Source organism: Pelodiscus sinensis, chromosome 4 (genome assembly GCF_052426305.1).
Source record: "Pelodiscus sinensis isolate ZL-2025 chromosome 4, ASM5242630v1, whole genome shotgun sequence".
NCBI lineage: Eukaryota > Metazoa > Chordata > Testudines > Trionychidae > Pelodiscus > Pelodiscus sinensis.
This window is the reverse complement of record NC_143055.1, coordinates 26,006,838-26,019,879: the sequence shown is the minus strand read 5'-3', so window position 1 is coordinate 26,019,879 and position 13,042 is coordinate 26,006,838. Positions and strand designations below refer to the sequence as shown.

Below are 13,042 nucleotides of genomic sequence, written 5' to 3'. Positions count from 1 at the left end.
TCATTTGGGAACAAATGTTAGATATTTTCTATTCCAGATCACTTTTGTGAGCAGCTCAAAGAGACTTTAAATATAATGTACTTTCTTTTCTGTGAAAAATAGTAATGTCTAATACTGTTATATTTTATGTATATGACAACTATAAGTGAAATGTGTTTAGTGCTACAGCAATGCGCACGATATAAATATATTTGATAGTAACTGAGTTTGGTCATTGAAGGATTTTCTGTTCTGATTTTAGAGAATTAAGAAACTAAGTTTTTTCCTGTACCAGGTACTTGTTAAATTTGTGGATCTTATCTTTGGATCTTCTGTGTTCTGTTTGCTTAAGTCTAATACATGTTGAAGTGAATATGGAGTATGTATAGCTATAAAGTTTAATTTTTTTGCAGCATCTCCATTACCAGATATTTGTGCACAAATCATTGTAATAGGAAATATTCACTTTAATAAAACTTTCTGTGTGCATGGTTACAGACATTAATCATCAATAGTTTGTTCATTAATCTTTAAATTGCTGGAATATGATTAGACATCTGTTTCCCTTGCAAGATAGGGAAAATAGTAGCAATACATTAATTTTAATGTAATTTAAAATTTGTTCTGCAATTGCACTATTGTAATTTAAAACTTAATTCCCAGAGTATTTTTATATGTTGTAGGTAATCAAATGGTATTCTAGCATGGACACTGTTGCTAGCCATAGTTGTCATCTTCTCCAGCAGCTACATGAACAGCGCATTCAAGGCCTTCTCTGTGACTGCATGTTGGTAGTAAAAGGTGTCTGCTTCAAAGCTCATAAAAATGTGTTAGCTGCTTTCAGTCAGTATTTCAGGTATGTAGTAGGAAATATTGTTATTGCAGAAATAAACAGGATACTTTATAACTCATGTCTTAATCTCTGAGGAGAGAACTTTTTTGCTAGCTAGGAATGCTAATCACAGGTTAGAAGAAAAAAGTAAGGAGAACTTGGATCATTTGTCCAGAGATAATCTATATCTCACATTTGGTCTAATTAGAAAATATGGTATGCTTAAGTTATTTTGTACTTGTACTTATTTAGCCAGTAAGCTCTTTGAGAGCCTCTTTTCATTGCATACATACAGGACCCTAGCATAGTGGGGCCCCAATTTCTGGTGGGAGGGTGTTGACAAAAACGCAGTACATAGTAATACGCACTCCTTCCAAAATGCAGTTTGGGTTTGCATTGCAATACGGTGAGCAGAGCCAGGTGAGAGATTTAGTGGGTCAGACAACCACATCATTGTCCTTTGCTCTTTGGTGTTTAAAAGGAAACAGAGCAGGAGGACAGTTTTCTTTTTTCAGTTTTTCTGAATATGTATCTGTATCAGATTCACATATTGAAATATCTTGATGTGCTAGTCAGTGCATCTGTAACATAAGTGTGTCAGTAGTTCCTGCAGTGAGCAGCATTTACTATTCACTTGTCTTGGGATGCTGGGTAAGACAATTTTCCTTGCCTGTCAGTGAATAATCTGGTATGATTTTTTTACCCTGTATCTTGCACCATCACTAAAGCATGTGCTACCAAGACTTCCTGAGGGGAAAGAAAGTTGATATTCAAATGTTTCTCCACCTGTCCAAGTGTCATAAACACTGTCAAAAATAAAAGGACTCATGCCCAAAGACTTTTGGCCACCAAGTTTGAGCTGAAGGGAGTTAGGATCCTTTAAACATTCCAGCCCAAAAATAATAAAAACAATTACAGAAGGCTTAGGTAGTACAGTAGTGCACATTTTATATGCAAACAATTATGTATATAAAGTGATTTTGTTCTATGGATATGGTCACAGCTTGAAAAATTTACCATCCATTTAAACCTACTTGTTAGAGGCAGAGCTCTAAGTAGGATGTACCCTAGTGAGGTACACTGGCAGAGCCCAAAGGAAGTGCTTATTTGCTGGAAGGGGGAAATACCTTGGTTTTCCGAACTATAGGGTCCCATCTTTATTTTAATTTTGATTAGCTAAATATAGTGCTTCCTTTCTTACTCCCCATTCTGTTTGCCAGAAGGAAAGGGGAAGCCCCCCCTTCTCTGTCAATTTACTTGTGCACAAACAATCCACTAACACAAGATTAAGGTTGATATTTAGAACACATAAAATAGGAAATTATAAGTATACAGTGAGATTTTCAATAGCTGTTAATGTTAAAGTCAACAGTAGAACTCCCATTTCATAGAACCATAGGGTTTGAAGAGCCCTCAGAAGGTCAACAAGTCCAACCCTCTGCTAAAAACAGGACCAATCGCAACTAGCTTATCCCAGCCAGGACTTTGTCAAGCTAGGACTTTACTTCTAGTGATGAAGATTCCACATCCTCCCTAGGTAACCCATTCCAATGCTTCTCCACCCTTGTAGTGAATTACAGAATTAGGCTAATTATGAGCATTTTCAAAAGTCCTGTCAGTAAATACCAGAGCAACTGTCTTGCAGCCCCATATTACATATTGAGTTATTGATTCACTTTGGCGTAAGATATTATGTTTGACAGATATTTTATTTAAAAAGTTCAAACTAGTAGGGTATATGCTTGTATATTATAAAGAGTTATGCTTCATTTCATCAGGACCCTATTTCAGAATTCTCCAGGCCAGAAGAATGATGTTTTTCACTTGGACATTAAAAATGTAGGAGGTATAGGCCAAATCTTGGACTTCATGTACACCTCACACCTTGATCTTAGCCAGGATAACGTACAAGCTATGTTGGATATCGCACAATGTCTACAAGTGCAAAATGTGCTGAACATTTGCCATACTTTTTTAAAATCTTCTACAGCGGTAGAACAGCCTGCTAGCATGCCTTGCAATAGTGTGTTCTCCTTGCAAAGTACTTTGGCTACAGAGACTAACTGTGTAAATGAAAATTATGGTACTAACTTACTGCATGAATGCTCATCAGATGCACAACCGAGTAAAGTGTTGGATGACCATCATTCTCACGGATCACAAACTATTAATCTTCATACTTCCTCAGGTGATGTACAGAAACAGACACAAGACTCCTTAGATGGTAATTGCACAGAGCTCCCTTTTAAACAGCCAAATTACTATTATAAACTGCGTAATTTTTATAGCAAGCAGTTCTACAAGCAAAATGCATGTTCCAACCAAGAGAGAATAACAGAACAGTCCTTTGCATTCAATACATCTACTGAACTAAGTACGGTAGAGAACAATTCTTGTACTGTCAGTCAATCTGAATGTATTTTGGAATCGTCTGACCACTTACCATCAAACTTTCTGGTTCAGGCCTTGAATGAATCTACACCAGACCAAGATTTGGAAAACACGTCCTTGCAGCCAACCCAACAGATGCAACTGAAAAAGGCAATACACCTGAAAAAACTGAATTTTCTAAGATCACAGAAGTCTGCAGAACAGTTGTCTGAACCTAAGAGAGATGACAACAATATAACAAGGGTAATTGAATCTGTAAATGGAAGTGCCATGGAGATGACAAATATTAGTGCCATTGAAGAAAAAGAAACTGAAGATCTTGTTAGTTCAGAGAGTTTTGAACAAACTGTTGAAATGGAAATATCTCAAGGTCCTTCAGAGCAAGAAGAGCAATCACAGATTCTTCAGTCACAGAGGCAATATACTTGTGAATTATGTGGAAAGGCTTTTAAACATCCAAGCAATTTGGAGCTCCATAAAAGGTCTCATACAGGTACAATTATTTCATGCTTGCATATGAAATATTTAATAATGATATAAAAAAGGAATTATATCCAGGCCTCCTAGTTCATACCTGGGACTTGGCAGTGCAGCTGCACCCAACTTTAGCCCAGTGCAAGGTCTGGGACTGCCTCAAAGAAACCTGGGCTCTGTTTTTCTGCCCTAGGTGCCTCAGGTGTGAGTGGGCAGGCTCAGCCCAGTAGGATCCAAGGATGGAGATGCTTAGTGTGGGGGATCCATGTTTGGGGTGAGAAGTTTTTGGGTCAGGCAAGCTGATGTCTCAGTGGCAGATTTGGATGCACAGGGGCTCGTTTGGGTGGTGGTGTCCAGGTGTAGTGTCAGTGGACTCTGCAGGAAATCCAGGTAAAGATGGTTGGTGCTCAGCAGAGGGGGAGGGGGGGGGGTCTGGGTATGGTGACATGGGGATTTGTGGGAGAATCCTGGGTGTGGGGACTTAGTGGGAGTGTCTGGGTGCTGGGGGAATGTGGATTGATGGGGTCGGGGTCCAGGTGTGGCTGGTTGGAGCCCAGTGGGATGAGGATCTGGGTGTGGGGGCCATTTGGAGGGCTAGGATTTGTCAGGGTGAGGATTCAGTGGGCTTGCTAACAGGGGAGCTCCAGCTGCTGTTGAGGGAACATCACATGCCAGACTTCTGCTTCCCTCATTATTCCCCCATCCTCTTTTCTACCTCATCTCATTCCCCTTTTCCCGCCTTCCTCTCACTTCCACATTTCTCTCCCTCTGCCCTATTCCATCCCCTCTTCCTTGCCAGCTGCCTCTTTGTCTCACCTCCTCACTCCCTTGCTTCCTCATTTTCCCTGCCTTCCCTTACCCAGCCCCATTGTAGGCATTCATTGTTGCACAGAAAACAGGAAAGATCCCAGCACACAGAATAGGGACCAGATTGACACTATGACCCAGGAAGCATTGTTCAGTTGCAGAGTCAATGGAGCCAAGATGCAGATTTCTTCAGCTAGGCAGCTCTGCCTGCACAGAAATGGGGGAGGGAGGCAGTGGCAGGTTATTCCATGTGCTCTCTATGCCCCAAAACTGCCCAGGATTGTCCCTCTGGAATCTCTCCCACATGACTTCCCTATGCTGATATTTTCTGCTGGAAAGCACAGGCATTTGGGACTCTTTTTGGTGGGTGCATAGTCTTGCAGAATTCCCCCAGGAATAGCCTTTTGTGTGCTATACCCAATTTGTGTAACCGTCCAAAAGCATAGATATATGGAGAAAAGACAATATAAATGGATGTGGGTGAGGAAAAACTTGTAGTTAAAAAATCTGTAACGTCTGTCAGGCTTATCTTTTTCTGTAGTATTTAATAATAAATTGAGACCATTGTAAATTATATATGGGGTAGGAACTTTGTTTCTCTGTTATGTACAGTGTTAAACACACTGTGATAGTTACAGTGTTTATCGAGGTTTCTAGTGGAGACTATGTTCCCACTTGACAATACTTTGTAAAGAAAATTAGAGGGGTTGAATAATTTTGCTGTACACTTCTAAAATCCATTCAGATAACTTCATTTGAAAATTAAGTGCATATTGGTTTCTAAAAACAATACATGGGTTCGTATTTCTTTGTCATGATGAAAAATAAACCCATTCTTAACTTTTTAGCTCATCACTATGAACGTTTAATGTCATAAACTACAATAAATTTATCCAAAACTGTTATACAATTATAACAATAGCTATTCAAGCAATACCATTAATGTCCATCATTTATCATGTCGTCTTTCGTGGAGAAACTAATGGATGTTTTCTGCCCCTCTTTTTCCTTTATATTCCAGTAGCCAATGACATAATTTGCAAATGCATAAAGATTCATCTTGCCAAATAAATATCTTCGCTTGTCAGATTATGCATTTTCTGCACAGAAGTCAAAGAGAATATGACCTTTGTTCTAATACATTTCTTTGGTACATCATGGTCTTTAGTAGTGGGAATTTAGATTTCCATAAATTATTAGTGAGCAGCCCTTCCAGAAGCAAGAAATGTGAACTTTCTCCATCATAGGGTCTCCTTTGAAAATCCTCATTCGCTGTTTGTAAGGTTTTTCTGGATGTTTGTGTTATAACTCATATATCAGTATTTTTTTTAATTATGTTGCCCAGTAGGGATGAAAGTGACTAGCTGAGTATATGATAAGCCTAGGCTTATTAGTTAATCTTCTTGAGTACTCAAATTTCTCTGTATCAGAGGCAGCAAAGGAGGGGGGGAGCAAGAGCTGGTGCTGGGGGAGGTGGCTTAAAAAACAGCTCCCCACGCAGATTGGCTGTCTGTTGCCTCTGTTTGTTGGAGTCTAGCTCCTGGTGGACAGAAGCTGCTGCCAGGAGAGGGAGGGAGTGGGGGAGACTGCTATGAAACAGCCTCTGTCTGTGGCAGCCAGAACTGGCTGTGGACAGAGGCACAAGTGGGGTGGGGAGTGCTTGTAATCAATAAGATTAACTGATAAGCCAAGGCTTATTGATTAATCGTGTAGTGAACTACACGTTAACATCCCTAGTGCACATAAAATTCATGTGGTGGGAGTGGGGCCAAGTGGGTTCTGTATGTGGGAGGGAACTCAGGGCTGGGGTCAGAAGTTGGTGTGCAGAAGTCTGAGGACTCCGGCTGGAGGTGCAGGCTCTATGGTAGGGCTGAGTTGAGGGTCTCAGCATCAGGGTGCAAGGGCTCTAGCTGGAAGTAGAGCCTGGGGTGGGCTGAGGATGAGGAGTTCAGGGTAGAGAAGGGGGTTTGGGGAAGGAGTGAGGGTGCAGGAGGGAGTTCTGGGTTAGTGGAGTAGGCTTTTGGGTTGGGGCTAGGGATGAGAACTTTGGGGTGCAGAAGTGTGCTCATGGTTGTGGGGAGCTCAAGATGGGGCAGAGGGTTGGCACATGGGCTTACCTAGAAAGCTCCCTGCTGGGGACAGTGAGGAGCGGTCCCCTTCCTCCAGTTCCAGCAGCTTGGTGCTAGGACCAGTGGGGAGGGATGTCCCTCCACAGATAGTGGCAGCTCAGTGCTGGCCTGGTGAGGAGTGGTCCCCCCCACATCCCTAGCTGCTCAGTATTGGAGTCAGCAGGGATGAGCTCCCCTCTACCAGTCACGGCAGCTTCAGGACTTGGGGAGAGAGATCTCTTCTAGCTAGGTATGTGAATGACTAGTTGACTATTCGATAAGGATAGAGGCAGCAAGTGGGTGGGGAAAGTGACTACTAATCAGATGTTCAACTAGTCGTTCACCTCCCTAGTGGGGATGATTGAATCCCCCACTGGCCCTGTGCTCCCCGCAGTGCTTTCGCTTTTGAAACGTAGCAATAGCTTTTCAAAGGCTCAGGTGCCCTTATCAACTAATCGAATAGTTGATGCAAATTGCATCGACTATTCAGTTAGCCAATTAATCTACATTTAACATCCCTACTCCCAGCTACAGTCTTGAGCCACTGCATGGGGCTTAAATGGGAAGCTGCGCAGCCATGCATCTTAGGGGGAACTTAGGCTCTGTCTCATTTAATTGTTAAATGAGTGGAATGGGTGCTGGGATATAGCAGAACAGGAGTAGGAAATTGAGACAGGTAGCAAGGATGTGTGAGTAGCCAAAACAGTAGAAAGTATATTAAACAGAAAAACAAAGGAAGGGGGCATTCACCTGGATGTAGAGAGAAGAGAATGTGATACAGGCAGTCCCCGGGTTACGTACAAGATAGGGACTGTAGGTTTGTTCTTAAGTTGAATCTGTATGTAAGTCGGAACTGGCGTCAGCCGCTGCTGAAACTGATCAGTTTAAACCGCGGCTGAATCTGGATGCCAGTTCTGACTTACATACAGATTCAACTTAAGAAACCCAGGCGTCCCCAAGTCAGCTGCTGCTGAAACTGATCAGCGGCTGATTCCAGGAAGCCTGGGGCAGAGCAACTCTGCCTCGGGCTTCCTGTAGTCAGCCGCTGGTCAGTTTCAGCAGCGGCTGACTTGGGGACGCCTGGGGCAAAGCAGCTGGGGTGCTGCTGGGTTGCTCCAGTAGCGTGGCTCCTCGGCGCTACTGGAGCAACCCAGCAGCACCCCAGCTGCTCTGCCCCAGGCGTCCTGATTCAGCCGCTGCTGAAACTGACCAGCAGCGGCTGAATCAGGACGCCTGACCAGCTGGGGTGCTGCCGGGTTGGTCCGGAGTGGCGCTGCGGGACCAACCCGGCAGCCCCCAGCTGTTCTACCCCAGGGGTAGGCAAGAAAAGCCTGGTCTGCTGGGGCGGGGGGGACACTAGCTGCACCCCTAGCTGCACCCCCCCCAGCAGACCAGGGGGACAGGAGCAAAGCCGCGGAGCACGCCCGCAGCGGGACAGCCCAAGTGCGCCTGGGCTGTCCCGCTGCCGGCGTGCTCCAAGGCTTTGCTCCCCGTCTCCCTGCAGACAAGGGAGATGGAGAGCAAAGCCGCTGAGCACGCCCGCAGCGGGATAGCCCAAGCGCTCCCGGGCTGTCCCCCTGCCGGCGTGCTCCAAGGCTTTGCTCCCCGTCTCCCTGCAGACAAGGGAGACGGAGAGCAAAGCCGCTGAGCACGCCCGCAGTGGGACAGCCTGGGCGCGCTTGGGCTGTCCCCCTGCGGGCGTGCTCCGCGGCTTTGCTCCTGTCCCCCTGGTCTGCTGGGGGGGTCCAGTGGCTTTGCTGGACCCCCCCAGAAAACCAGGGGGACAGGAGCAAAGCCGCCCAGGCGGCGGGAGTCCCGCTGCCTGGGCGGCTTTGCTCGGGGCAAACGAGCAAAGCCGCCCAGGCAGCGGGACTCTCGCCGCCTGGGCGGCTTTGCTCGGGTGTCCCTGGTCTGCTGGGGGGGTCCAGTGGCTTTGCTGGACCCCCCCCCCCCAGCAGACCAGGAGACTGGGAGAAGCTTTTCTCGCCCCGGAGGACACGGGTGGCGACCTGCCGCCCGTGAACTCCAGGGCGAGAAAAGCCCTGTTCGTAAGTGCGGATCCGACATAAGTCGGATCCGCGTAAGTCGGGGACTGCCTGTACTTGGTTTACTTGTCGTCTTAAATATATCCCTATGACTTAATGTATTTAGTGGTGTGAGTTCTGTTGAACAAACTACATCTGTGTTCCAAGTAATAAGTTCCTTCCTATTTATTTGTGTACAAGTCAAGGTGTTAGATGTTGGTGCATTAATCTATAAATCCCGATATAGTCTGGATAACTAGGAGAGCAGTAGTTTATGTGCCATTCTGACAGCTAAAGTCAGATGTGGCAGCTCTACTCACAATCAGAGTAACTTTTTGGTACTAAAAGCAGGCTATTCAAAGATTTGCTTGTGCTTAACCGGACATCAACTCCCTGACACCATCAATTACTTCAGCACTTTGATAGCCTTTACTTTTGCCTTTCAGGTTTACAGTTGGTGCGCCCCAAGCCCCAAGTCCAGAGCTGTCCTGGACCCATATGCATAATATGCAGATGCATAAGTCACTCAAAATGTAGGGCACCACTGGTTCTTAAACTTTGTCAAATTAAGTGTAAAAATATAATAAGAAAAGCCAAAAAGGAGTTTGAAGAAGAGCTAGCCAAAAACTCAGAAAGTAATAGCAAAATGTTTTTAAGTACACAAGAAGCAGAAAGCCTGCTAAACAACCAGTGTGGCCCTTGGATGATCGAGATGCTAAAAGAGCACTCAAAGATGATACATTCATTGCAGAGAAGCTAAATGAAATCTTTGCTTCAGTCTACATGGTGAGGCTATTGGGAGATTTCCAAATCTGAGCCATTCATTTTAGGTTGACAAATCTGAGGTATTGTCTCAGATTGAGGTGTCATTAAAGGAGGTTTTGGAACAAATTGATAAACTAAATAGCAACAAATCACTGGGACAAGATGGCATTCACCCAAGAGTTCTGAAAGAATTCAAATGTGAAATTGTGGAACTACTAACTGTGGTTTGTAACCTATCCTTTAAATCAGCTTCCATACCTAATGACTGGAAGACAGCTAACGTGATGCCAATATTTAAAAGGGGCTCTAGAGATGATCCTGGCAATTACAGATTGGTAAGTCTAATGTCAGTAACAGGCAAATTAGTTGAAACTATAGTAAAGAATAAAATTGTCAGACACATAGATGAACATAATTTGTTGGGGGAAAGTCAACATGGTTTCTGTAATGGGAAATCATGCCTTACTAATCAACAAATGTGGACAAGGGGGATCCAGTAGATATAATATACTTAGATTTCCAGAATGCCTTTGGCAAGGTCCCTCACCAAAGGCCCTTAAGTAGAGTAAGTTGTAATGGGATAAGAGGGAAAGTCCTTTCATGGATTGATAACTAGTTAAACAACAGGAAACAAAGGGTAGGAATAAGTGGTACATTTTCAGAGTGGTGGGAGGTAACTAGTCGTGTCCCCTAAGTGTCTATCCTGGGACCAATCCTATTCAACTTATTTATATGTGATCTATATAAAGGGGTAAACAGTGGAGTGGCAAAATTTGCAGATGATACCAAACTGCTCAAGATAGCTAAGACCAAATCATACTGTGAAGAGCTTCAAAAAGATCTCACTGAACTAAGTGATTGGGCAACAAAATGGCAAATGAAATTTAATGTTGATAAATGTAAAGTAATGCACAATGGAAAAAATAATCCCTACTATACATACATTATGAAGTAGACTAATTTGGCTACAACTGAAGAGAGATCTTGGAGTCTTTGTGGCTAGTTCTATGAAAACATCCACTCGGTGTGCAGCGGCAGTCAAAAAAGCAAATAGAATGTTAAGAATCTTTTAAAAAGAGATAGAGAATAAAATAGAAAATATCTTATTACTTTTATATAAAACCACGGTACGCCACATCTGGAATACTGTATACGGATGTGGTCTCCTCACCTCAAAAAAGATATATTAGGATTGGAAAAGGTTCACAAAAGGGCAACAAAAATGATTAGGGGTTTGAAACGGGTTCCATATGAAGAGAGATTAAAAAGACTTGTACTTTTCAGCTTAGAAAAGAGGAGACAAAGGGGAGATATGATAGAGATCTATAAAATCATGACTGGTGTAGTAAAAGTGAATAAGGAAAATTTATTTACTTATTCCCACAATATAAGAACTAGGGGTCACCAAATAAAATGAATAGGCAGCAGGTTTAAAACAAACAAAAGGAAGTTTTTCTTCACTCAGCACATAATCAGCCTATGGAACTCCTTGCCAGAAGATGTGGTGTGAAGGCTATGACTTTAACAGGGTTCCAAAAGGAGCTAGATAGATTCATGGAGGTTAGGTCCATCAATGGCTATTATGCAGGATTGATAGGAATGGTGTCCCTAGCCTGTTTGTTTGGAAATGGGTGACACGGGGGGATCACGTGAGGATTAACTGTTGCGTTCCCTCCCTCTGGGGCATCTGGGATTGGCCACTGTTGGCAGAAAGGATACAGATCTGAGTGGACCATTGGTTTGACCCAGTATGGCCGTTCTTATGTTCTTAACATCCACCTACCTGCCTCTACCTATCCCTATTCTGCACCTCTGTTTTCTTTGGAGAGAATCTAATTTACTTAAAAGTGAAAAAGGCTGCCAGACCTATTAGTAGAACATGGAACCTCTAAAAGAGCCATTCAAATAGAAATGAAGCCCATTAATAGGAATTTGCCACCCCCAGGTGTATACTATCAGTTTTTTTAATTCAGTATGTCAGTCTATAGAGCCTTAGTTTAAAATTAAAAGAAATTTTGATTAGTGTGTTGCTGAAGATTATAAAATCAAATCTCTCAAAAATTGTCCTGCCCTCAGCTGCCATTGTGCATAGTGGCACCAGTTTAATAGTGCTGCTTAGGGCCCCCTAAATCCTAGGGATATCCTGCCCAAGTCGTCTTGAAGCATACTCCTGCAGTGTCCAGCTCTTAACTACCGGACACTCAGAGAAATGACCAGGTAAACTGCCCCTACAGTCTGTGCATCACCCACACAACAGCTTAAATATAACATGACGCTGAGATACAGTTATATAAAAACGTAAGTTTTATTATTTAAGGCTGAGATTTAAGAGGCAGTGAGTAAAGATAACAAATGGAGGCAGAATGGTTACATATAAAACAAAAAATAGAACATGCTTCCTGGAGTCTAAACTTTTAACAGTCTAAAACTCTTGTCTAATACAGTTAGTCTCACCATAAGCAAGCTCACCGCATTTGCAACCAACATGGTTGGGCTCCCCCTTTAGTAAATATAAAAAGTGCTGTCTTTTTTAATTTTCTTTATGAAGGGAAAAAAACAGTCCTTTTGACTTCTTATAACTCCAATATTAATTGTTTTGTCCCCAATGTCAGGATGACCCCTGTGGTTTATTCCCTGATATACTGGCTTAATGTTGCATTTCTATCCTTGTGTTGATGTTGTGTTGGTATACAGTGCTTATTTACATGTGAACCAAGGCAAATATACATCCTTTGGTCAAAATCTGCTTATCAACCTTGCTTTGGTTCAGATTTTAAAACATTTTAAATGTCATCAATACATAAATCTCTCAGCAGTTATGAAAATCCGTATGACACAAATTTTTATTAGATATTTCACTTGACTCTCTTTGGATAAATACTATGTAAGCAATATGTTGGGTATAGCGTGTTTGTCATGCCTGCCATGATTTATTGTTACCAAACAGTAAACCCTTTGCCAGTTGCCATTAAGGAGTTCTCAGGGTCTCTGATGGGATGATTCAGGTTCTGTAAAATCAGGGAAGCGATAGATAAGGTTAACATACTATTTTTCTATGTTGGTGATTATTCAGAAACGGCATAATATAAAAGCTTCAAAAGTGACTTCATTCTTTGTCTTTCAATGAGTCTTCAGTTATGTGGTGCTGAAGGGCTGGATTTTCAAAGATGTTTAGATGCTTAGTGGGATTTTCAGAACTGTCAAGATGACTAACTTCTTTTGAAATCAGTGGAAGTTAGGGTTCCTGCTGACAATCCCAGAAAATGCTAGATTCACAAAAGATCTTGGGTGCTTATCTGCCACTTTAGTTGCCTGAATCCCAGAATCAGGCCTGACTTGGATGCACAAAACCTCTGCCCATTTGCCATCTAATACTGAATTGTTTAAACTCACTCAGTGCCTATATTTTTCTATTAAAAGTTCCTTAGGCACCTGTTTCTGCCTTTGAACATGTGTGTAACTGCCTCACTCCAGTCATTTGGATACCTGAGCCCCAAGGCTAGTCACAAACCAGTGTACTAGTCATCCCCCAGATTTGCAAAGGGGACCCAATCAGGAGTACAGGATCTTTCAAAATGGGGCATTTCTGTCAAAAATGCCCTGTCTAAATTCCTGTTTTTTTTTTTTAAAAAAAAGCTCTGTTTCAAAAAATAGCAGCAGCT

At 42.8% G+C, this 13,042-nt stretch overlaps 1 protein-coding gene and 1 long non-coding RNA gene across 6 annotated transcripts in view; both read left to right on the top strand.

Annotated features, from left to right (window-relative positions):
• Positions 1-13,042, top strand: part of ZBTB49 (zinc finger and BTB domain containing 49) — a 34,715-nt gene that overhangs the window by 3,011 nt on the left and 18,662 nt on the right. For all 5 annotated transcript variants that reach the window (XM_089777807.1, XM_025187299.3, XM_006128190.5 and 2 more), the window contains exons 2-3: positions 663-835; positions 2,590-3,695. In XM_089777807.1, coding sequence (XP_089633933.1) covers positions 663-835; positions 2,590-3,695 — 1,279 coding nt within the window. The remainder of the gene's footprint in view (positions 1-662; positions 836-2,589; positions 3,696-13,042) is intronic.
• Positions 8,560-13,003, top strand: LOC149524496 (uncharacterized). The gene is made up of 2 exons (XR_016349393.1): positions 8,560-12,289; positions 12,386-13,003. It is a non-coding gene; the product is annotated as an uncharacterized LOC149524496 (long non-coding RNA).